Raw genomic sequence first — 24,952 nt, 5'->3', positions numbered from 1 at the left:
TCTCTCTCTCTCTCTCTCTCTCACACACACACACACACAACAATTACTTCAATGATTTTCTAATCATAGCAAACACTGTTGGGAATAAACAAGATACTTTTCATTGTCTTGGTTAGAACACTCATGTTAGGGGATGGACCATTCTAAAATAATATGTTTTTTCTTTTCTTCTAAGGATCAATGTATCATAATACTTAAAACATTTCTTTCCTTTCAAGGTTTCTCTCCAAGGGTCTCCAACTTTCTTTTCTTTGCTCCTTTCTATAACAAATTACAATCTAGTAAGGTTCTAAAAAAGTCTTGATTTCAATGTGTACTAAAGGCCATCTCAAATAACCCAAGTGAAAGAATTGTTCCTCTTATTCGCTTTGCATGAACAATAGGGTCGTTTAATGTTTGAAAGGGACATCTCCAACGTCGCACAAAAGTACATGAATATATTCGAATCATTACACGTATATTCAAAACACAAAAGAGAATTATTTTCTTAATCATAGAAAACAATAAGGAAACATTGTGACTTCCTTTAGGAAAGCCCAAAAAATAAAAGCCATATATTTAAATATCTAAGCATAAAACATTCCTACTAATTAAGGTAGAAGAGGGGGGGTTTTAGAAAGTATCAATCAACAATTGTGGCACATGCAAACATCTCTAACCAAGTCTTGTGGGTCTCTTAAGTTATTATGCTTTCACGTTTCTAACACCACTATGCAAACATCTCTAACCAAGATTTCGCACATCTCAACATATTATGTGTTCATGCTTCTATCATGACCAATCATATAGCATGTTTGATTTCAAAATACAATACAAAACAAAGAAGACTTCCAACATGACTTGCCTACCTAGGCACAATGTTGATTGCTAAGTTCTAACTCTTAATGTAGTATGGAGTTTCCTTTGTATTGGATCATTGAGGATATATCCTTTCCTAGTTAAAAGCATATGTAGGCATTTCAATGAGGACATGTTCTTGCTTCATAAATTATCATTTGTGTTAGTATGAAACGTTAATGTTTGGAGGAGAATCCCAAACTATTTGTTAAACTTTCTCAATCTTTGACTAGGGGTTAGCTTTATGTCAGGTTGCTTGTGTCAAAGTAAGAGGACAATCATTTGCACCATTTTGTGTATTTCTTTTCATGAATTGAGACAAACATGAACTACACAAGCAAATTAAGTGGGAATAACTTGTAAATATAATTCAGTTTAACTTGGATGTAATGGCATGTAATTGAGATTCTAAACGATGGGAAGACAATTGTAGTTTAACTTCCAAAAAATGCCCATGGAAACATATCGTTGTGTGTGTGTGTGTGTGTTTGTGTGTTATGTTGAGTTACGTAAAACATTGTGTTCATGGTTTTCAAATACCATACTAGATTGTAAATCTTCCACACGAGAAAATACTTGCCCTCAAGAATGATGAGGGATATTGTAGGCATACATCTCTCCCCTTTATATGTTCTTTGAATATATTATGGTGCTCATCATAAAAAAAAATCTAAAGCATATATCTTCTTATATTACAACACACTATGCAATTTATTAGCTTATATCTATCAAAAAATGTAATTAAGAATCCATGATCAAATGTTTTTTTTTGCAGTGTGAACCAAGAAGACAAGATTTACACAACTCTACAATGACTTGTAGTAAAGTAATAAATTAACGCATTCATGTGTCAAGTGTACATACATGACAAACACACATGGTCTCCTTTTTCTTCCTTTTTTACTAAAAAAAATGTTGACAAAGTTTTTGTTTAGTTGAGATGATTGCTCAATTAACACCGAATAGTCAAATAAGTCCAAAAAATTATGCATGCGTAATTGAATTTTTTGCACAAATATGTACTTTTCTAATTGAACGTCTCACACTTTAAAGACCATTCAAATTATGTGGAGGAAAATGCAAAAACCTCTTCCTTTTTATATGTGTAGCCCCATCATTTCATGGTACTACCATTACAAAAAAAAATTGGGTGGAGGAAGTATTACGTACTTGTTTTGATTGGATGCTCATGTAGAGAGATATAGAGAGCGAGAAAGAAGATGGTAATGATGATATATTAGCGTGTAGAGGTTAAGATGGGATCAATTACAAAGTTTTTCCCCATCCATGGTTTTGGGGTATTTTAAATGGTAGAATAAGGTAAAGGTAGACGAGTAAAAGAACCACGATAGCATATATTGATAGGTACCTAACGTTAAGTTAAACTAAGATCATTGAATTCTTGCATTTTTATATCCACCTCACACAGATTTTTTAGAGCCTAGAGTGGCATTAGCCTTACATTCTCCACATCGCCACACCTCAAGATCTTAACTTTGACTGACCATTTGTTGAGTTTGGACATTCTAAAGTCAAGTTGAGGATATGAATGAAGAATATCCTCAATCGAGGATATGAACAAGCAAACAAACAAAGAGTAATCACTAGGTCTTTCATTAAGAGTTCTTGAAAGTTAGCACAATATTGTACACTTTCTTGAAAATCATGCTTGATGTTTTCATATGTGAGGCATTCGAAAGTGAGATATGCTAATTTGTTTATGGTATGTTGCAACAACATAAGTCATTAGTTATCTGTCTTTGCTAAATATTCTGGCAATCCCAAGCTTCTAGTTTTAGCATGACCACACATCTTGCTAGATTTTGCATGGATGTGTTGATGTGAGCTTGCGCATTGGCCAACTTCATAGAGTATTTTTTCCCGGTAGTAGGTATTAATGTGGCTACAATAATACTCAAACTTAAATCTATGTTGAGTTTTTCTTCAAATGGGTAGAGGTAGTCCAATGTTGTTGAGCAAAACATAGACTCATGTTCTCCTATCCCTTCTTTCTTCTCTAGGAACATAGGAATACAACCACAATTTTGGGAACTTATCATCTTTCACCCATTTATGGATGCGTTGAAACAATTGACCAAGAACTTGCTCATTTGAATTATGATGAAAAAGCAAGGGGATTGTCTTGCCGAAATAGAAAACATAGAAAAACATGCATCGATTGTGTTTGCAATAATGATCCATTGTGAAGAACCTCACAATTCGTGAATACAAAAAACCTTCATTTTTGGCATTCATGCACTAACTCCACAAAGAGTTCCCTCAAATTAAATAAGGTTCATGATCGTTCTTCTTGGTGGTGGTTTTGTAAAGTTAAAATATCAAACCAACAAAGTTTGTAAAATACCTATATAATAGCAATTTTCCATCTACGCACATGTTGTAGATTCTAAATCGCATTTCAAATTATGAATATGACTAGATCTCACTTGGAATAGGTCTCAATTATTAATTATAAAACACGTGATAAAGGTTTTGGAGATATTTATTATTTACCAATACATTTGAACAACATTCATAATGCTCACTACACTCAACTCGTGTATTCCAAACCATTCCACAAATTTCCTAATCATCGAGATTAAATGGGCAGTATTCCCCTAGATCTAATCAATGACCATTTGACTCTAGGAAGGATGGATGAAGAATGTATTGAACTCCATAGAGTCAATGAAGCAGTAGACTATTAACGAAACAAGTGTGAATGGGAGGGGTGTTATATCCATAGTTTATTGCCACCATGAGCATGATGAATTATCTAATATTTCTCTTCTTCCCATTTCTATTTGTCTTATTGTAATTTGTAATCCATGTAGATTTTGAGAGATTGAAGCGTGAACTTTCAAAATTCCATTTTATTACTAGTGATTGGACATTACAGAAATCAAACAACCTTGATCATTTAGTATGCACATGAACTAAACACCAAGGTATACCCATAAAAACCTACTTTCTTGGTATCTTGGAGATAAGTAAATGCTCCATAATTGTCTCGTGGTGGTGTGAATTTGCATTTATTAGAAGCAATTGTTAAAATATTGTAAATTTGTATAAACTAATTTATTTTGAAAGATGATAATGTATTTCTTTTGATTGTAAGCATGATACCCATCAGCACAACACCAATATGTTCACAATTCAAATGAGTTAATTGGTATTAGGGGAGCCATCATAAATCTTGCGGGAGAGAGCCAATATATTGTTTGAATTGACTTGGGTTTGGTTGAAGCGATATTGGTCCTAAGTAATTGGCAACGCCCTCCTTTACTTGTAAGCGCTAGTTATCCATCAAACTTATAACAAATTTGATTGAGTTAAGATGCATGGCTATGGTCGAAGCCAAAAATCACGTAGGAGAGAGCTAGAGGAGCATTAAGTGAATGAAATAATGAAGACTATATGTTTCAAGATAGTTTAACCATGATGTACACTAGAGATGATCTTAAATCATGTCGATAAGGAGCTCATTGATTCATATCCTTGGTTTCTTGGAAGGACATTCATGTACCCAAAAGTCATGATGTGCCACAGTTTCAATATCACAAATGTGTGGTTGATGTCATGATTCCATGTCTCATAAATGGGAGTTAGGTTTTGGCAAATCAATCATTCACTAAAGTGGTCACCAAGGATGTGGACGAACAAAAAGGCAAGAGCCAATAGTTTTTGCTAGGTTCTAGGCATGTTCATAAATATCTTCCAAAACGGGAAGTCGCCAACCCTGAAACTTTGGCCATTTAGGTTATAAAAGAAGGGGACGAGAGACAAAATAAAACCAAATCGAGAGTTGAGAGGCTTGTGGCATTGATCGAGAGAAATTTCACCCTCATTCACTAGCACGTGGCTCAAATGCATCTGAGCTTTGTGAGGTGGGGATGAGAAAAACAAAAAAAGTGCGGCTCTCGCTCTCTCGCTCTCTCTCTCTCTCTCTCTCTCTCTCTCGTTCGTGTCTCTCTCTCTCGTCGGGTCGGGTTACGGAAGATGGGATGAGAGAGAGAGAGAGAGAGAGAGAGAGAGAAAGAAAGAAAGATATATTAACGTCTTTTAAGAGGCCAAAATGGCCTATAACACCAAATACGAGAGAGAGAGGAGAAAGGTATATTAACTTCTTCTAAGAGAGAGAGAGAGAGAGAGAGAGAGAGATGAATGGTTTCACACCTGTGGGAGGGGGAGTTGGACCATTTCCAAGTGCTGATCATTGGTGGCATACATACATACATACGTACATGCATACATACATGCATACATATGTACATATGCATATGTATGTATCGAGCATAGAAAATAATGAATTGATTTTTGATGCTGAAAAGATCACGCGCGTTGGACGGCCAAGCCCCAAGGCAAGATGCACGTTTCCTGCTGACCGGTCCAAACCCCTACAGAGTGACCGGTTCCACCGGCTACCGCCGGTAAATAGCTACATATGTATTGCTTAACAGGGGGAGACCCCCTCAAACCCACAGGCTCAGACAGACACAAGAGACAGAGAGAGACAGAGAGAGACAGAGAGACAGAAGCAGAAGCTTTACCATCTTCTTCTTCTTCTTCTTCTTCTTCTTCTTCTTCTTCTTCTTCTTCATCTTTAAGCTCAAGCTTTTGTATTTTGTAATCATCAGCTTCTTCCACCTTCCCCCTGCTCCTCCCCTGCTCCCCCTCTGTTCCTTCTAACCATGGCCATGGCTAATTCATCCACACCCACTCTGCAGCTCCCCTGCAGCTCCTCCAAAAGGTCTGAATTCTTAGCCCCCCGCCCCTTCCTCCGTGTCCCTGCCCCCGCTTTGCCCTCCTCTGATAATGCCAAGTCTCTGAGAACTTCCTTCAATGTTCGAGCTGTACAAGCCGCGGAGCCTGCTTCGTCTAAGGTCGTCCCTGAAACCGCTGCCTCTCCCTCCTCTTCCGATTGGTCGGTTTCCAGCTGGAAATCAAAGAAAGCAGTACAATTGCCCTCGTACCCCGATGAAGAGGCACTCAATAAGACTTTAGCAGCTATTGCAGAGTTCCCTCCCCTCGTTTTCGCGGGAGAAGCTAGATCTCTGGAGGAAAAGATCGGCGAGGCTGCCCTCGGTCGCGCTTTCTTGCTTCAAGGAGGTGATTGTGCTGAAAGCTTCAAAGAGTTTAATGCTAATTACATTAGGGATACTTTCCGGGTGTTGCTTCAGATGGCGGTAGTGCTCATGTTTGGTGGCCAGATGCCTGTGGTGAAGGTATGATGATTGATTTACGATTGGTGATTCTGTTTTTTCTTCTTCTTTAAAGAAAAAGGTAGTTCCCATTTGTTAGGGGTGATTCTTGAATTATGGTTGACAAAAATGCTTGATCTATGTGTGAATGATGCATGATTACAGTTGATGATTGATGATGAATCTATTATTTGAGGGGCTTTTACTCATCCCTTGAATGATTGATGATCCATGATGGATTTAGGCCTTGGCCAATCTTACCATAATGATGACCGACATATGGTTGAGAATAATATGTTTGATGTATGATGATGATGAATTTTAGCATAGCTTATAGTTTGATTATATTTGATATATGATTGATGATGAATTGAATGGATGGATGAATGATAAATAATGCGTATGGTACCAGGTGGGAAGGATGGCAGGGCAATTTGCGAAGCCCAGATCTGATGGATTTGAAACCAAAGATGGAATCTCTTTGCCGAGCTACAGGGGGGACAACGTGAATGGAGATGCCTTCACAGAGGAATCAAGAACACCTGATCCTGAGAGGATGGTGAAAGCCTATAGCCAGGCTGCTGCTACCCTCAATCTTCTACGAGCCTTTGCCACTGGAGGTTACGCCGCTATGCAGAGGGTCACACAGTGGAACTTGGACTTCACCACCAGCAGTGAGCAAGGTCACAGGTAATACCAAGATCTTTAGCGTCTATATGTGTGTCTATGCCATGTTGTATAAATTTATATGATATGGTATCTTATTATAAGATGGTATAAGATTAGAGTGATAGTCTCTATAGATATGGAAATGCATCATATGGCTGCTATACTATTCTCAATGTGCCATCCACCCCTGTATGAACAGGTATCTTGAACTTGGACATCGCGTAGATGAAGCTTTGGGGTTCATGGCAGCTTGTGGATTGACGATCGACCATCCGATCATGACCACAACTGAGTTTTGGACCTCACATGAGTGCTTGTTGCTTCCATATGAACAAGCCCTGACAAGGCTCGATTCGACATCCGGGCTGTGGTATGATTGCTCAGCACATATGTTGTGGGTGGGAGAAAGAACAAGGCAGCTAGATGGTGCGCACATGGAGTTCTTGAGAGGTGTTGCAAATCCTCTCGGTGTGAAGGTGCGTGCGTGCGATCCCACTCGCTCATCAATCGACCGCAACGTAAACGAAATATGGAAATAAGTTTTGTCGGTATTGATTAGTTTATATGTGGTGATATGTTTTTGTAGGTGAGTGATAAGATGGACCCAGAGGAGCTTGTAAAGTTGATTAACATCCTCAACCCACAGAACAAACCAGGAAGGCTGACCGTCATTGTGAGGATGGGAGCAGAACAACTGAGAAAGAAGCTGCCTGCCCTCATCCGGGCAGTGCGTCAAAACGGCCTCATTGTCACATGGGTCAGTGACCCCATGCATGGCAACACCATCAAAGTGTCCACCGGCTACAAAACAAGGCCCTTCGATGCCATCCTTGTGAGTATATTTCGCAATATGTATGCAACAAACAAAGTTTTACCAATGTGAAACCTTGTGGAAAATTTATGTCACTTGTACACTAGAGGAACTTCTGGGAAACACTTTTGTGATTGAAATTCGCCTCATTTTCTCATCGAAAACACGGTCTTGTTTGGTCTCTGGTTTATGTAGGCCGAGGTGAAGGCGTTCTTTGATGTTCATGAGGCCGAGGGAAGCCATGCTGGTGGTGTCCATCTTGAAATGACCGGGCAAAATGTGACTGAGTGCATCGGTGGATCTCGCACAGTTACTGTTGATGACCTCGCGTCACGCTACCACACCCATTGTGACCCCCGACTCAATGCCTCACAATCTCTAGAGCTCGCCTTCATTATTGCAGATCGCCTCCGTCGCAGCCGCCAACCCCTCACCATCTAAATGTATCTCGTCTGGATTAATGTTATAGAACTGGTGCAAGTAGCTAGTAGTAGCATAAGACTTTTATTTCTCTCTCCTTACGTAACGTGCAAGGGTATGTGTTTAATTTGAATATAATCAGGCTATATAACTTCTTGGCTTTTTAAAACTATCCCTTGGTTTGCCATCCAGTGCAACCTTCATGATATTTGGCATTGTGCTCTTTGGTGTCCCTTTGTGCAAACCATTAATAAAAATGCTAAAATGTTTGCTACTAGTGCTATGCAAAAACTTATTAGGTCTACTATTTCAGCCAGTTTTGGGGATTTATTCATGTTGGTGTCACATTCAATAGATTTGTGTTCTAACTTTCTGTAATCATTTGAATTTCCTTTTACTCTTTATGTTGGAGACTGCAGAGATTGAGCTCAAGAAGAATGTAGCTACCTATTATAAAAAGTCACATGTTTTTAACATAGATGTGTATGCGTATTGAGAAAATGTTCCCTATGTATTGTGTGCTTCTGATCAATTGTGAGCATTTATATGCAAACTTTCATTTCTTTTCAAATATTCTAGCATGTTCACTCTTGACGGGAGCAATTTAGATAGTGATGCCGAGAAAAGATGCCTCGAGCCATGACTCTTTGTGTTACCATTTATTGGTCTCGAATCTCGATCTTGTGCGAACCAAAGGCATGTTAAGGATGGGGAACTTCATCGAAGAAAACATAAAGTTTCTTCACATGTATTATGCTGCAGAAAGGGTAGGAAACTTCATTTAGGGAGACAGATCTCTTCATGTATTTATTATTACATTGTACAATGCCATTGATCGATGTGAGAGTTCAGATGCACTGAATTTGATATATCTTTATCATCTAAATCTACGACTTGTACAAATTATTATGTGGATTTAAAACAATTATTCAGATCTCCCAGGGGACCCTTCTTTTTAGAAGAGAAAATAAACTTTGTTAGGTAGTTCCATTTTCAACTTGTCTGTCTACAACCTACCCATGTTTTACTTTGCAATTCTATGGTGCTTATATTGTACTTGCATTTTCTTCACATGCCTTCCGAACATCGAAGTGTGTTATTGGTCATTATTTTGTGTTTATTTACTCTCTCAAGGTTCCTTTTACTAGTGTCCACACATTCTTCCACTTGGAATAGTTTTTGTTTTCCTTTTATTGCTTTTTCCCTTGTGATCTGATATACAACCAAAAGTTGTTTTGTGAGGAGGCATTTTGTGCATTTGCTTTATGTAGTTTTTGTTTCTTCTCATCAACCGCAAGGTCCCAATAGTCATCATGTAGGTGTCACTATTTGTCAGAGAACTTCCAATATGATGTGTGGCGTGGAGAGCTTCCCGTACAAGAAAATAAAAGTGGAGGTGATGTGGAGAGATGAAATTGCAAATAGTCACTAGTTGTTACATATTATTATTTAGAGATTGAAATATTAGGTTTTAAGCAAGTAGGCAATGAGACAAAAAAGAATCATAGATATAAAGAGGAAAATGTGGTGATTGAAGATTGAAGGGGTATCAAAATGAATGTGAAGCTCAATTTTGAAATTTTGGGTTCTGACAACTGAAAGTTTTAAGTGCATTTTGTTAGGCTCATGGGATGTGCATGATCTCAAAGTATACATGTAAATTGTGCTTCCACTCGTTGGGTTTGGAAGGTAAACCATTTTAGCAAGCAAGGTATGATTAGTAGTGATCCATTTTTTAAGAGCCAACAACTAGCAGACATGGCCTTGAGATTCAAACCCATGAATGATTACCATACGCTATGATTTTCTTCCTAAATATATATATATATATATATATATTAAAAGAAGGTTCACCTTGGTATTAATGGAAAGATGCCGAAAGGCTACAAGGAGTTCATACAATATATTACAACCCTCATATCCACATCACCAACATGTCAAGTATCAAAAGCCCTCATTAAGGTTGTTCCAAGACGGGGGGTGGAAACAACCATCTTGGTAGAGCATATCTCCACTTTATTCTTTCTCCAAAAGAGACGAAGACCTCAACGTTTTTCCAAATTTCTCTAAGCTGTTGTTGTCTCCGAATCACAACCTTAGGCTCACCAGTTATATTGCATCATATTGACCTCTTAAAGTGTGTACGAGCATTAACCATACCTCTTTGACTAACTCAACTGCATTCTGTTTAACTTTCTGAAATACACATTTACATCTAGCCTTCCACAATACCCAAATGACTAGAGAAGATATCGTAAACCAGACCATATCCTCTTCCAAACAACGAACTGATGTAATATCAGAGACCTCCAATACATGTCTTCTATCGGAGAGGAGAAGGAAATCACCATACTCCTTTTCATAGTTTTGAATTTCTTTAGCCAATCTTCCCCATCTCACAAAACCCCATGTGTACACCTGCCTACCATAAATAGGATATAACATTCTCAACATTCTTTTCCAAACTGCTCTAGCAATAGGACATATCCATAAAACATGGTACTAAACCAATTCAATGGGAGAACCACAACTGTCACATTTTAAATCCTGACAATGTCCCCCCATCCATGACTTCACAGGAATGCCATAATGTGTCCACAACCATCTAAATAACACAACCTTTTTAGGAATTTGCATGGCCCATAACCATTTCCTATAAGCATTTAACCAAGAATCTGTTACATTACCAAATCTCCAAAAATTACAAGCTGTTGGTGTAACAGTCACACCTCTCCTTAGCATTTCTCTACCCATTTTTACCGAATACTGAAAAAATGGGATTTGCTTACCTAACATTCCTTGCGCTGATCTGATTTGCCATTTCCACTCACCAGGATCCCACAAAAAGCAAGCAATGGGCTTAGTCTCATAGACCCATAAATCAAAGAGATTGTTAACATCATTTGGATGTGGGTTCAATATCCATTTTTTATCTTTCTTCCATAATATACGAATAGGCAACCTATTCCCTTGAGTTATAATTTTGTCTTCCACAAAGAGAGAATGAAGTCGTCCAGAAGGCAAAACATCAAAGTAAAGGCATTCATGAGAGTTTTTATAACCCCTAACCCCCAATAAGACATGTAGGGATGAAAACATACCATACCAAAAGAGACTAGTTTGAGAAGGTTGAAAGGAAGATATTGTAAAGACTCTATCCATTTTTGAATACATAATGTTCCCTCCCCAAATTGCACTACAAACTTGGGTTTTGTTTTTTCCATCACTGAAGAAGAAAAAGTCAGCCAATTCCCAACAAACTTAGCTTCACCTTTATCAAAGTCAACCCAATTCAACCTAGTTCTCTTCCCTAACATTACCCCATCTTCCTAAAAATATTATTTTGATTGATTGAGATTAATGATTGTTATATCCTAGCAATCAACTTGTGCCCTTATTATGTGAATTCAGATTATCTGTTCATTACATGTTCGTTTACACACTAATATAAAGTTGATACCTAATGTAGTATCTATTGACTAATTTTCTATATTGCTCAGTTCCCAATTTATTAGTTGTTGTTTGATAATGAATATATCCTGCCTTTCAAATGTGGTGATCACTTCAAAGCATTCATTTTCTCGTAGTGTGTCAATTGATGTGATATAAAGATGTGTGTGTGATGTTTTTTTTTTGAGAAAAATATCCTCCATTGGTATTAAAATTAAAGTGGCTAAAACCAATATGCAAAATAGTCTATAATATTTTCCATCTCAACAAGTATAGATCATCTGAGAAAGGACCAAAGGTAAGTGTTAGCATCAATCTCAACGTTCATCACCGTTGCCAAGAACAAATACTGCTTAAGATGTGTAGGAGAACTATCATCTCCGGTTCAGCTTCAATCTTGCCCTTATTATCCAACAAAAGTAATCATCTATTACCATGTCAACTGATTTGATCTTAAATCACCATCAAGAAGGAAGAATGCTATAGCAAGATCACGACAGTGTTTTCCATTAAAATATATATATGCATTTTAATGCAACTTGTTTTTTCTACTCCTCAAAATCCCGAGTTAGAAATACATACAAAACTTTATCCTTCTCATCTCTGTTCAGCTTAAAAAGACTCATTAAAACATTCTTGTGCTGTAAAGCAAGCTATAGCATTACACAATTCTTGGGATCCTTTTTAGACAAGTATTACACTCTAGCTAACTTCTCCATCAGTTAACCAAAAACCGATTCCCAATGCTTGCATGGCCTGCCATGCGTGTTTATGTAGATGCACTCGATATGAAAGGTTACCTCTCTATCGGAAGCCATGGTCCCTTTCAATTGCTCTTGGACTGTTATAAACATATGTATGTCCCAAAGCATTAGTAATAACAGTTATACATGGGCACATGCCTCATGTCGGTGGAGGAAATACCTAGAGTGGTGGCTGATACCTCCAACGTATACCACCATTAACCATGCAGAATACCTTCATCCTTTCCCATCTCTTCTTAAAAACCTCTTGCTTTCGAAAGACTACATCTGAATCACCTTTGATAGCATCATATTCTCCTTTTAGTGTATGCACCAAGGTCACCCAAATCTCCTTAATTACATCCACCACATTCCATTGAATTTGCTAAAATATCCTTCGACATCTACTAGTCCACAAAACCCATATGGTTATTGAACTAATCGTCACCCAAACCACTCCATTCTGGACTAAATTAATAGGCATACATGGTGACACTTCCTCAACATATTAACCTCTTGTATATAATGCAAAGTTAACCTTTTCTTTTTAATAATCTTGTACCTCACCCTTAATATCAACCCACATCATTGCCCCCCATTTATATACTCTAGAGCCATAAACCTCATGCAAGAGATGTAAAAATCTTTTCCAAACCAATTTGGCAGCCATACATGACTAGAATAGGTGATGAAGTGACCCCACTTCTAACCCAAAAATCACACATTTTATCCACTTATTTACAATACATCCAAACTCTAACAAGAACCGCATAATGAACAATCAACCATCTAAATAGAATAATCTTCTTTGGATTTTGCATAGCCCATAGCCATTTCCAAAATGTTGTCATGTATTATAAGTCAAGCATGTTGTAGTTGACGTCAGCCAATGGGGTTACCCTACGTCTTATCATTGCCCTTCCCAATCGAAGGGAATAATGAAAAAACCGAATTGGCCTAACATCCTCCCCAGAATATGATGTAAGTAGCCACTTCCATTCTCATGGGTCCCATTCCAATTGACATAATGGTTTTTTCCCCACTACCCATAGATCCCACCATGGATGAACATCATTAGGATTAGGGTCAAGGACCCAAACTTTATCTACCTTAGCTAGAATTCTAATAGGTTTTAATATAGCCTTAGCCAAATATTCATGTTCCCAGGGAATCATCCCTAATCATCCATCCTGTAGAACATCATAACTTAAGAAAGTACCATCATCTCTAAGGCCACAGACTCCAAATAAAACCTGAAAATTTGGAAATAATCACACCCACTTATGACAATTAGAAAGTATATTATCTTAAAAGGGTAAATCCTTAACTCATTAACTATCACATTTCCTCCTTTAATTCCTCTTTACTCTTGTTGAATAATATGAGTAGGTTTGTGAACAAACTATTGCCAATTACTAAGTGATGAGGCAAAAGATGAATCCACTTGAGCCCAATTTTGTCTTACTCTCCTCCCCAACATAGATCCTTCAACATCTAGAAATAAAGGATTCTAAACCAAGGGTTGATGTAACCATTCATCCATCGAATTGGGTGTGATGTATATTTATATATCTTATATTTTGAGAGACATGAAGAAGTGTGGAGTTTTTCTAGAAAAAGAAGAAGAAGTGTGGAGTTAGATTTTACCATGTGATGTTTTCTTCGATTATGATGTAGTATAACTTTCCCCTAGTGCTCGATCCAAGTATGACACCGGAGTTTTTACATGCGTAGCTCGTTTGCTAATGACATTACAAAACAATCACTTTTAGATGGATTCGTGTTATCTCAACATCAATACTTGAGTGTGCATCTATTGGGGTTTTGTAATCTTGCTATCTAGAATTAGCCATTCTTTGATCAAGCCATATAAATGTGATTAAAACTCATTGCAACTAAATTGCCTTCGATATTTTTACCAAAAGGATTTTCTGAATTGTATTTTAAAATCTAGGTCTAAGATTGCCCCTGGAGTTGATGAATAAAAGTTCATGTCAATGAGCTAGCAAATCCATAATAAGTTTATCATTATTTGTGAATCTCTATGACATTATATACAACGAGAATAAATTATTGTCCTTTATCAAATTGCAAGTATCCCCAATATGTGTGATTGCAAACAATGACATATTTAATGCAAATATCTACTTTTGTTATATTATCCCCATTAACATCATTATTCTCAATCTAGAATATGGGGATATAGTCCTAATTTCAAAATATAATAGAAACATCATTTTATGGTATATTGCTTACTCTAAACTCTAAATTGCCCTTCTATACAAGAAACATGCTTATGTTGTACCTTTTGTGAGAACTACACTTTATTAATAATTATAATAGGTGGCAATTAGGAATCGACAATGATTTGGTTTCGGCTTGACTGGTTTGGCCTTGTCCGAACCAAAACCGATTAAGCCTTAGCTGGTTTGGGAGTTTCCAAACTTGAACCAAACCGGTTAAGCCTAAATGGGTTTCAGAATTGGTTTAGCCAAGTCGATTAAGCCTTAACCGGTTTGGCATGAGTCATCCCAAACCGAACCGAACCGAACCAAATTGTTTTAAAATGGTTTAACAGTTCGGTTCATGCTTGAGCCAAGTCATTGCCGATTCCTAATGGCAATTGTGTTGCAATGAAAAAGGGAACCTTTAAGATTTGTAACTTGTGGAGAAGTGCGAGGGCCCTCACTGTAAAAGGCACATTTTGGTGCTCTAAATTCAAAGCTAGGTCATCGTCATCAATGTCTCTTTCTTGCTTGCATTATGAGTTGTCGTCAAGCGTTGAGGGCTTGCCTTCGCATTTTAAATCTCTTTGCAAAATGGGCATTTTGATTATTCAAATTTGGAACTCCCTTATGCTCATCATTCGTTTGGGATGGGTGTCTATCGTTTCTTAGCCAGTAGCGAGGTGTTAATTACTACCAATGAACTAATCATTGATCTATGGTTATGCACACATAACGTATACGAGGGTAGGTCACTAATATTTACATAAGTGAGGGGTATGTTAACTAATGTTAGAAAGGGACTAATGTGATTGGATAGAAGGAATGATATGTCCACACATTATCCAGATCTTGATGACCAATGAATGGAGAGTCTTTTAAAAAGGCACATCCATTCAAGGGACCTAGGAAGAGGTATCAATATGAGGCACAACTACCCCCATAAGACACATTCTGTCGGAAGGTTGCCATCTTAAGACATTGGTGGTGTAGGCTAGGCTTTCGTCGCGATAATCGTGTTATCTCTTCCAAGGTATTAGTCATCCTAATATCCATTGGTATGGGACATTGGTGTTAGGTTGGCTATGTCTTGATCATAGCTCGGGGGTAGTCGGGTGCAACGAGTCCTTCTATGCAATTTGTTTACCCTATTTTACTTTATTTCAGTCTATTGATTAGTAATAGACTCTTAATAGTCATATTTAAGTATCAAATTTAGTTACCCAATAAGCTTAACTTATTAACACTGAATAAAATAATTGCAATGAAAATCACAAAGGGGTAAACATCGTGTTTTGTTTAGTTATAATCAATCCTAATACAAGTGCTTAAGAACTTAATATAGATACTTAAGCCCTAAGCCAATATCATTGGGGTAGCATTAGAAATTAATCAGAGAAAGAGAATGAAGACTCTAATTTAAGTGATGAGAAAGTGAAGAAAGTAGAAATATCAAAAGGCACAAAAATGACTTTAGTCATACACAACAATTAAGGCCTTTTCACATTACGATGGCCACAAGGCTCATATATTTTTTCCTCTTTTATTACGCAAAGCTCATGGTTGTTGGATGCATATGATAGACAACCTTAATGGCATGCAATTGGCACAAAAAACTTGTTCTATGTGCAAATGAAGGCACATTAAGGTGGATTACCTCTACATTTGAGAGCAGATCATGATCGAAGACATAGATCTCTGATATATCCAAACTAATCAGCAAATGATAAATATTTTACCCAAGCGCTCGGAGTACACAAGCTTGGATAATTTTTTCGAGGGTCTTGGCCTATGTTTTGTAGATCCACTAAGTTTGAAGGGGAGTAAAAGAAAAACTAAGCTTGTCATCCAACAGATTTGAGTTTGAAAGGTCATGCTCATATATTAAGTTCAACCACACACTCCTTGCGAATGTGCATCTATTAAAGGCCACCATAGACTTTGCCAATGGGAGATGCCTTTGCATTGAATGAAGTAGACACCTTAGATATTCCATTTGCTCTTCTATTTATTACTAGATTCCTCTTGACTTATATGTGTAAATCTATAGAAGTTCCATATAAAGTAAGCCCCCTCTTTGATATATACTATAGAGTGTTCATTGCTTTAGTGTAAGTGTTATGTGCAACTTAATTGGATTGTTCTCCCATCTTGATTTAACGTTGTTTATGCTTTTAGTGTATATAATTCTCTCTCATTTTGGCTAACTGATCATTCTTGTCACACAACGAACATATGATACAGAACATGTCTTTACTTAATCTATTCCATTGCACATAATACTCAATTCTCTTTACAAACTAACACCAAATTAATCAGGAAAGATTGATGTTTGCATTAGATAGATTATTAATCAAAGGACACAGATATCTCAATTTATTAGAATGGACATGGAACGTGGAGGTAAGGGAGACCAATGGGAGAGCATAAAATAGCTATTCGTTTGAATATCAAAAGCTCCCTTTTGAAATGATTCTCATGTCCAACTATACAAGCTGGAAACTTGAAAAGGTCATTGCACATTACAAGTCCATTGACCATTGCTACCCAACGAGGGTTAATTCCTATGCAAAGTGAAATATAACCAATAATTCTAACAACTAATATGGCAACAAGGCTTGTCAACTAATGTGTCACCATAAGACCTTAGTAGACCGCCATTGTAATGCATTGGCCAAACTTTCTAGCTCCATATATAGACTTCCTATTCAACCATTAGTTATGTGATGGACGATTTTTTTCATGCATACATTGAACATTAACTAGCTCTAGTATGCATGGATATGTGTGATCCACCAACCTTCCCCACTTACGACTCATACAATTGTCACAACATTGTATCAAGCTATAATATTACCATGTTCTACACAGCCAAAATTTTGTGTGTTCTGGAAGTTCAACCAAGGTTTAGGAGAGTTGCCAAATCGTAAAACGATGCATGAGATCTCATTCAATCTTAATACATATAGGCTAGCTCTCAAATGTTAAGGTGATGCACATACAAAAGATCGCGGGCTAGTAGATGGTCCTAATTTTGTTTGTGGGTTTTTGCACGCAAGCAAGTCGGCCTTTTCGCATGTGGAAGCATACTTTCCATCTCAATGCCCATCCATTCATCCATCCATCCATCGGAGTTGAACCTACGGAAAATCTGAGTCTTAAGAGTAAGCACATAGCAAGCGAGAGGCCCAGTGCCCACCCTTGGCCCCATTTCCTTGGAGTTGGCTGTCATGGTGTAGTAGTTGGACAAGTGTGAACCCAACCTCAGTGAGAGAAAGGAAATTAGGGTTTTAGCGTTCCCTTAGCCTCCTCCTCCTGTCTGTAGTCTTCTGCCATCTTCTCCCCTTCACAGCGACATGGCGAAGTCGAAGAATCACACGGCCCACAACCAGTCATACAAAGCTCACAGGAACGGCATAAAGAAGGTCAAGAAGACCAAGTATACCTCCACCAAGGGGGTAAGATTACCATCTTTACTCGATTCTGCACCTCGTTTTTCTCCCGCGCCTTTCCATTTCCTGCTACTTAATCCTGGTTTTGTCTGAATTCGTCCATATGTTTCTATGTCTCGTTTTTTGCTTTCGTTTGTTCTCTTTAGATTTCCATTGTTTTTTTTTTGTGTTCGGGTTTTTGTTTTCTACTTTTCGGCCTGTTTTAGTGTGTTTCTGGAGAAACTTTCTTTATTTCCATCTTTGTTTTGCACTCTGTGCTGTAAATGTCTTTTGTTTTGGTCAATTCCTGTATTTTACATGTCTCATTTGCTTTGACCAATGTTTTCATCTGGTTTATGAGCAATTGCTGTCTTTTATAGTAATTTTGTTTCTTATCGCTTCTACATCTCGTCTCTGATGAATGTGTAATTTTTGGCAGATGGATCCCAAGTTTCTGAGAAATCAGAGGTACGCTAAGAAGCACAATAAGACTGGTGCTGCAGGATCCGAGTCTGGTGGCGATGAGTAGAAATCTTTCTTCACCATTAGTAATCAATGGAATTAATTTCATTGTTGGACTTTTGGATCCATTTTACAAAAAGTAACAGACGTTTGGGGATTAAGAATATGAGTCTACCATTAGCTTTGATGCGTAGACACTCTATGGAATTTGTTACTTTGTAAGACTTTGTACATGCTTTTTCCAGAGAAAGCATTTTATGATTGTCCCAATTTTGACAGACGGTAATGAGTACTTTTTCTTTTGATCAGGTGGGGTGTGTAACGTATGTTTTTGCCCTGAGTTCATGTTTGTTATTTGCTACTTATAACTGGAGGGTTTAATTTGCAGCTTTTCATTAAGTATCTTGATTGTGTTGCTAATAGACACTCTTGAAATGTTTCATGAAATTTTGTTTATCTTGAACGTCAGACTTATTTATGTGTATTTTATCCAATTGGATGGTGAACAATTGTATGCTATATAATGTTGTCTAGTATGAGATTGTTTGTTTCTTTGTCCAACTACAGATTTAAGGAGTCAACGCCCTCTGCATGTGTTTCTGCAATTGTGCTCATTGTTGTTTTGTTAATGATCCGTAATTGATTTCATTAGATTATTTTGTTTGTGAGGTGGTGAATGGAAAAGTTATTATGCGTAACTCATTTGATAGGCCTTATTAAGGAAGACCATGGGTAATTTATGGTATTAAATTGTTATGATCTTGGCAGAAATCTCTTGTGCAACTCATTTATAGATCTTATTAGTGAAGACCATGAATAATTTATTGTTTTTATGATCTTGGCATTTGTACCTGCTTATCATGATTTTGTAAAAGAGGCTGAAGTGCTCATCTCATCTGTATTGTAATGTATGTTAAATGAAATTATTCTGCTGGTGCCTTTCAATCCAATGTACTCTATGTGAATATCCACTTAAGTGCCATTGTTAGTTTGCAATCCTAAACACATTGTCTGTTATGTTAGGCTTCCTAGAATTTTGCGTGGTTTGGAAATGTTTGGGCTTTTCTCAACATTAACAGCAATGGAGTTTCTCATAGGTGGTTTGCTTTAGTAGTTGTAATGGGTTTGGTTGGCGCTAAATTTTTTCTAATGAAAATGTCTGAAAAAAAACAGAAATGTCATAACTGTTGGGAACTGTTCCATATATGACAATGTACGTTTTTGAAATACAGTTTTAGAGCAATTCTATCAATGCAACTTCAACCTTGTGATCGTCTTGCATCATTCTCTGTTTTCCAAATGTTTCTTAATATGAACAATGGAAGTATGAGTCCGACAAAATTCTCAATTTCACCAATCCTTTCTACACTCACCCCACTTTTCTACACTTTTCATGGCATATTGATGTGGACCCATTATACATGACTGATGGGCAAAATGATTGGAACAATTGATGGGAGGCTGATGGCATTTTGGAGTACAATAAGATATTGTTCAGGGTTAGATTCCTTTGAAATCCATTGCAACCCTAATGACATTATAAAAACATATTTACGTTATGTTTAATAAGTTGTTTTTCATGTCTGTGTAAGACAAGGTGCAACTTTGAGTGAAACTAGATATGCGAGACACTCAATATATATATACATCCCTTTGAATATATTACAACACTCAATAGTACATGATTAATAAGTACTATCTTTCAACTCGCTGGGAATTTAATAAATATAATAATTTAGCAAATACCTTCATTGAAATTCAAGCACTCGTCATGACTCATAACTATATGCAATTCATAGACCTGGAATATTTTGATACTATATTTATACCATTAACCACCTACAACAGTAATGTATATAAATGTTAGTAGAGACATTGATTTTCCGATTCTAAACATAAACTGCGGCCTTGCTTTTAAACTATTGCCATTAAAAAGAATGAGATTGACACCCTCATCCTGCTAAGTGGTATAGCTGCCCTTCTAAGAGAGCACTACTATAGGCAGCACCCAAGAGAGATGGGCAAATGCATGCATACAATCATTACGACATTAGGAATATAGCCTTGACACAAACAAGTACTTGCACATGTTGATACATTACTGGTTCCTGATATGTTCAAGAAGGCAGCACCCAAGAGAGATGGGCAAATGCATGCATACATTCATTATGACATTAGGAATATAACCTTAAGATAAACAAGTGCTTGCACATGTTGATACATTACTGGTTCCTGATATGTTCAAGAAGGCAGCACCCAAGAGAGATGGCAAATGTATACATTACTGGTTCCTGACATTAGGAATATAGCCTTAAGATAAACAAGTGCTTGCACATGTTGATACATTACTGGTTCCTGATATGTTCAAGAAGGCAGCACCCAAGAGAGATGGCAAATGCATACATTACTGGTTCCTGACATTAGGAATATAGCCTTAAGATAAACAAGTGCTTGCACATGTTTGATACATTACTGGTTCCTGATATGTTCAAGAAGACATTGCATAACATAGTTTCAACATTCTACACTTGAAGTTGTTTGATCACGAATGAGCATTAGGCCAAAGAAGAAGCTGTACATGGATCATAGCCTCCAGATAAAGAACATGTACCCATATGGTAACATGTTATAATTGCACTGTACATGGTAACATGGCAATTATAAAATATAGTTATCGATCATGAACATTAGGACATAAGAAGCATAGGCTAAAGATAAATAAGCACTTGCATATGGTGACACATTACTGGTTCCTGATTGTTCACGAAGACACAGCACTTGCATATTATAGTTTTAACATACTACAATTGCAGTTCTTTATCACAAATGTGTATCCTAACTATTGTTACTATAAATTGGAAATTGCTATAACTTTCACTCATGTAACCAAATGATTCCAGACTTCTTAATTACAGCATGTTTTTTATGTTATGATCATGAATTGTATCATGAAGTCAGCTTTTTGGAGGATATGTTGCCACTCCCCATAGACAAAAAGAATTACAAAGTGATGAACTTTATCTGAACATTCAGATTCATAAGTAAAGAACAGCTTAAAATATAAGTTATAACTAGCAGCATGTGCTACTGGCTGCACCAGCACCACCTGGCTGTCCAGGTGTTAAAATGCTCTTCTTTGCTGCACTAGCATCTTTCAACAAACTCGGTGTATCCAATATCTAAAATGTCAGTTAGTTAGACATTAGGGTCAAGGGACACCGTTTAGAACATACACAAATATTTATGTTTCACTGACTGACCTTCAAAACAAGCTCCTCGAAACAATGTTCAACATTAAGCCGAGTTTTAGCACTACATTCAAGGAACAAACACCCATACTGCCTTGCAAATGCAATACCCTCCTGCTTAGAAACAACACGTTCCGAGTCCTGCATAAGACCTCATTCTCTTAATAAACACAAAGTTTAAGTCCTGTATTTATCAGTATACCTCATGTAATCTTAATCATGTTCACCTTATCAACTTTATTGCCAACAAGCATTTTAATGCAATCTTGGTTAGTAGAGTAAAGATCAACTTCTTTCAACCAAATATCTGACAGATTTGAGAATGTGTCTCTCCGTGTCACATCATACACTGGCATGAAACACAAGAACAATAAGATTAAGGAATAAGCAATGAAAACACAAAACATCCATGTTTTTCTTAATGAGAATAAAATATGTGCAAAACAGATTTTAGTGGGGAATAGCAATCAAATATTCAAGGTGTATGCAAGTGATCATTCTGCTCAATGAAATCTCTCCAAGGACAAAAAATTGCTTCAAGTTTTAGTTAGTATGTATAATGGATATTTTCTTCCTTTTAGGGACTGATTTCTTTTGCTATACTTAAAGGCAAAATCTGATTTGTCCATGGTAAAGTTTCTATTGATTTAGAGTTAATCTGATTATTAATAATTACTTGTTTTGCATCAAGGATTGTGTAAAGTTTAATGGTATAGAATACAGATTATTGTCACTATGTTTTAATACTACAAAACAATAATATTGTAATGTTTTAACACAGCATTCAAAATCTCAAACCGCAGCAGTTAAGATAAAAAATGTGCACGGGAGTTACCAAGGATAATGCCTTGGGCGCCTCTATAATATGAGCTGGTTAGTGTACGGAACCGCTCTTGTCCAGCTGCAATGAGAAAACACGCATTTCAAATAAAATAACACTACGAAAATTTCTAGCATTTTTTGGTTTGTATTTTTTTTTTTTTTTCTTCTGCATATTTGAATTTTTGCACAAATTTACACATCAAAAGAAAACCTCTCTCACATTATGAGCAGCAATAGTGAAAATTTTCACATCAAGTGGTTTTTTATTTATTTTAGTGAAGGTGAATAATTTGTATTTCTCACACAGTACATCCTTCCTAGTTTTCAAGTTGCTTGAACCAAACGAAACAGAATTTCTATAACAATGAGTTTTTATCAAGTACGAGCATTTAGATTAATCATCGTAGTTGTCACCACCAGGTGGAAGCACGCTGTTGTGGTTTTCCACCTACGGATATACATTGTTTTGCCAGTCTATTCCTCTGTGTAGCATGTCTCCATCTTCTGTTTCATACGCTACATCTAAATAGACATGTGAGCACTACCGTTGTACATTGCTGCATATTGTGTAATACCACGTATCACATTTTCATGACTAATGTTTTAATTACAGAAAAAAGTACATTCAGGTACATCCAGACTCTATACTTTTAGATATTTATTTAGTTTATGTCTGTCCTATATTGGTACGTAGCATTCTCTGCATTCAAGTACTATTACCACATCCACACAGTGAAGAATGTGAGTCGTGATAGCTATCAATCATCTGATCAGTGCTTGTGGGTGTGACATTCCAACAAATTGGGCAATATTCTCATAGAAAATAATTGTCAAAATATGCAAAGACAGACACATATGTATTACAACTCATCTATTATAGCTAGTGTACGTGGGTATTTGTATTTCCTATCATGTATCGCATAGGCTGCAATCTGTAAATTGATATATGTCATTAATCAAAACTGTGAATAGAGAGGTTGTAGTAATATCATAGAGGAAAACGTAAGCTCAAATGTTTCCCCAAATATTTCTTTTTAATGATAAGAAAAAGAAACCGAAACTATAAACAAGGATATTAAGCTATTATGATAGATGAAAATGGAATCTACTCAGAGCTTTCTTATTTTGTCTTTTTTGCAAAGAGAAAAACCAGCATCATATATTTCAATGATATTTATAGCTTGCAAGCAGCAAAAGAAAATCTTCATAAGTTATCAATCTTTTGAATAACAAGCAGTCAATCTTAAGGTCAAACTGGGAATTGAATATACAAAAATCACATCTAAACATCAAGAGTCTGATTAATCATTTAAGTGCACAATTGAAGACAATCAATCTTCACTGTCATATCGTGTAATGAGGAAAAAGTGTATTTATTTCTATTAGTGTCTTTTAAACCAAATGGAGAAACCAACAAAACAATAAGTTTTGAATTGATAGCAGGATGAAAACATAAAAACATTGCCATCAACGCAAAACACAACATTAAATATAAAATACAGACCAGAAAACTAATAACAGAAATAAAATGGTACATACCTGTATCCCAAATCGTCAACTTCAACTTTTTCCCTTTCAATGACATGAGCTTCAACTTAAAATCAACGCCTACATGGGCAGAAATGTATAGGAACATATTTCCAGTCAGGAGGAACCAAATGAATTACGAACAACCATGTGGATCAAAAAATAAAGATGAAACTCACCAATTGTAGGAGACAGATCATCGAATGTATCTGCTGTGAATCGCAACAAAAGGCTACTTTTGCCAACACCAGAATCACCAATCAAGAGCAACTTGAACAAATGATCGAACTCGACTTGACCTGGACCGGATGCCATGAATGGCACGAAAATAGAAAAACCTGCGCCTCAAACATACACAGAAAAATCCATCCTAGAACGTTAGAGAACTGAAAAAAATCTTTTGTACAGGAAAAAAACCTAAAACTTGAGAAAGAAAACGAATCTTCATCAGTTGCAATAACCTATAAATGTTGAAGAACATCAAGCACCGTCCTAACATAGTCCACCTAGATAAGAGAAATTTGAATCATGTGACTAAGAACACATTCTGAGTGATTAGTGAGACACAGATCTTGGAGAATGGCATGCACACCTTGGGGGGCAACAAAACAAGAGATGTGGAAGGAAGTGTGCAGATCCAGAGTTGTTTCAAAAGCATACCTGGGAGAGATCTTTCGATGAAAACAGAAGGGAAGGAGGCAGAATCCGCGGAGACAGGGTATATACACAGGGGAGGGGAACAGAGCACGCCACTCTGCTAAATTTTAGCGAATACAGGAAGCATATACGAACGAAATGAAGAATGAGAACATTATGTTTTCCATTGTATTTACTATTTATTTATATACAGGTACATATTACACACAAACACTTGATTTTGGTTAAATACATATACATATGTGTGGATTGTTAGTACTAAAAGTAGGATTCGATCCTTCGACCAAAGCACCTCATTCTTATGTCATACATATGCTTCTTTCTGAAGTCATGTATGGAGAGAGAGAGAGAGAGAGCCATTAAAGTTGAGAACAAGCTAGGAAAGTTCGGATGACTCATGACTGGTAACACCGAAGGAGATGATGAAGACTTGCATGATTAGATCCATC

The 24,952-nt window shown here is 36.8% G+C and overlaps 3 protein-coding genes across 4 annotated transcripts; 2 read left to right on the top strand and 1 right to left on the bottom strand.

Annotated features, from left to right (window-relative positions):
* The first annotated feature begins 5,512 nt into the window (after nucleotides 1-5,512).
* LOC147862859 (phospho-2-dehydro-3-deoxyheptonate aldolase 1, chloroplastic-like) lies at nucleotides 5,513-8,215 on the top strand. Its single transcript, XM_087320761.1, has 5 exons — nucleotides 5,513-6,062; nucleotides 6,451-6,728; nucleotides 6,907-7,183; nucleotides 7,294-7,539; nucleotides 7,714-8,215. Exons 1-5 carry the CDS (start codon nucleotides 5,529-5,531, stop codon nucleotides 7,957-7,959), a joined length of 1,581 nt encoding a protein of 526 aa, XP_087176887.1. The 5' UTR covers nucleotides 5,513-5,528; the 3' UTR covers nucleotides 7,960-8,215.
* Nucleotides 8,216-17,644: 9,429 nt separating this feature from the next.
* On the top strand, nucleotides 17,645-18,557 carry LOC147862858 (large ribosomal subunit protein eL29z-like). The gene is made up of 2 exons (XM_087320765.1): nucleotides 17,645-17,814; nucleotides 18,227-18,557. The coding sequence occupies exons 1-2, from the start codon at nucleotides 17,713-17,715 to the stop codon at nucleotides 18,314-18,316; spliced, it is 192 nt and encodes a 63-aa protein (XP_087176891.1). The 5' UTR covers nucleotides 17,645-17,712; the 3' UTR covers nucleotides 18,317-18,557.
* A 2,523-nt stretch (nucleotides 18,558-21,080) lies between these two features.
* On the bottom strand, nucleotides 21,081-24,642 carry RAB18 (RAB GTPASE HOMOLOG B18). 2 transcript variants are annotated; one of them, XM_087320763.1, is made up of 7 exons: nucleotides 24,507-24,642; nucleotides 24,026-24,184; nucleotides 23,859-23,927; nucleotides 22,333-22,398; nucleotides 21,725-21,846; nucleotides 21,510-21,638; nucleotides 21,081-21,428 (listed from the first exon to the last, which is right to left on the bottom strand). In XM_087320763.1, the coding sequence occupies exons 2-7, from the start codon at nucleotides 24,159-24,161 to the stop codon at nucleotides 21,321-21,323; spliced, it is 630 nt and encodes a 209-aa protein (XP_087176889.1). In that variant the 5' UTR covers nucleotides 24,162-24,184; nucleotides 24,507-24,642; the 3' UTR covers nucleotides 21,081-21,320. The 2 variants fall into 2 exon arrangements, with proteins under 2 accessions (XP_087176889.1, XP_087176890.1); XM_087320764.1 differs by having other exon boundaries at nucleotides 24,026-24,190; nucleotides 24,507-24,626.
* Between the last annotated feature and the right edge of the window lie 310 nt (nucleotides 24,643-24,952).

The sequence above is a fragment of the Azolla caroliniana genome, unplaced genomic scaffold (genome assembly GCF_043228905.1).
Source record: "Azolla caroliniana isolate FFs.n. ecotype wild unplaced genomic scaffold, voAzoCaro1.0.p SCAF_6, whole genome shotgun sequence".
NCBI lineage: Eukaryota > Viridiplantae > Streptophyta > Polypodiopsida > Salviniales > Salviniaceae > Azolla > Azolla caroliniana.
This window is presented reverse-complemented; position numbering and strand designations above follow the sequence as displayed.

Bases quoted from the DNA above. Each gene is read 5' to 3' on its own strand.
- RAB18 (XM_087320763.1), bottom strand. From the start codon at position 24,161: ATGGCATCCGGTCCAGGTCAAGTCGAGTTCGATCATTTGTTCAAGTTG. The intron at 23,928-24,025 runs GTGAGTTTCATC...CTGCCCATGTAG, and splicing joins TGATCTGTCTCCTACAATTG to GCGTTGATTTTAAGTTGAAG. The intron at 21,429-21,509 runs GTCAGTCAGTGA...CTGACATTTTAG, and splicing joins TCGAGGAGCTTGTTTTGAAG to ATATTGGATACACCGAGTTT.
- LOC147862858 (XM_087320765.1), top strand. From the start codon at position 17,713: ATGGCGAAGTCGAAGAATCACACGGCCCACAACCAGTCATACAAAGCT. The intron at 17,815-18,226 runs GTAAGATTACCA...AATTTTTGGCAG, and splicing joins AGTATACCTCCACCAAGGGG to ATGGATCCCAAGTTTCTGAG.
- LOC147862859 (XM_087320761.1), top strand. From the start codon at position 5,529: ATGGCCATGGCTAATTCATCCACACCCACTCTGCAGCTCCCCTGCAGC. The intron at 7,184-7,293 runs GTGCGTGCGTGC...ATGTTTTTGTAG, and splicing joins CAAATCCTCTCGGTGTGAAG to GTGAGTGATAAGATGGACCC. The intron at 7,540-7,713 runs GTGAGTATATTT...TGGTTTATGTAG, and splicing joins GGCCCTTCGATGCCATCCTT to GCCGAGGTGAAGGCGTTCTT.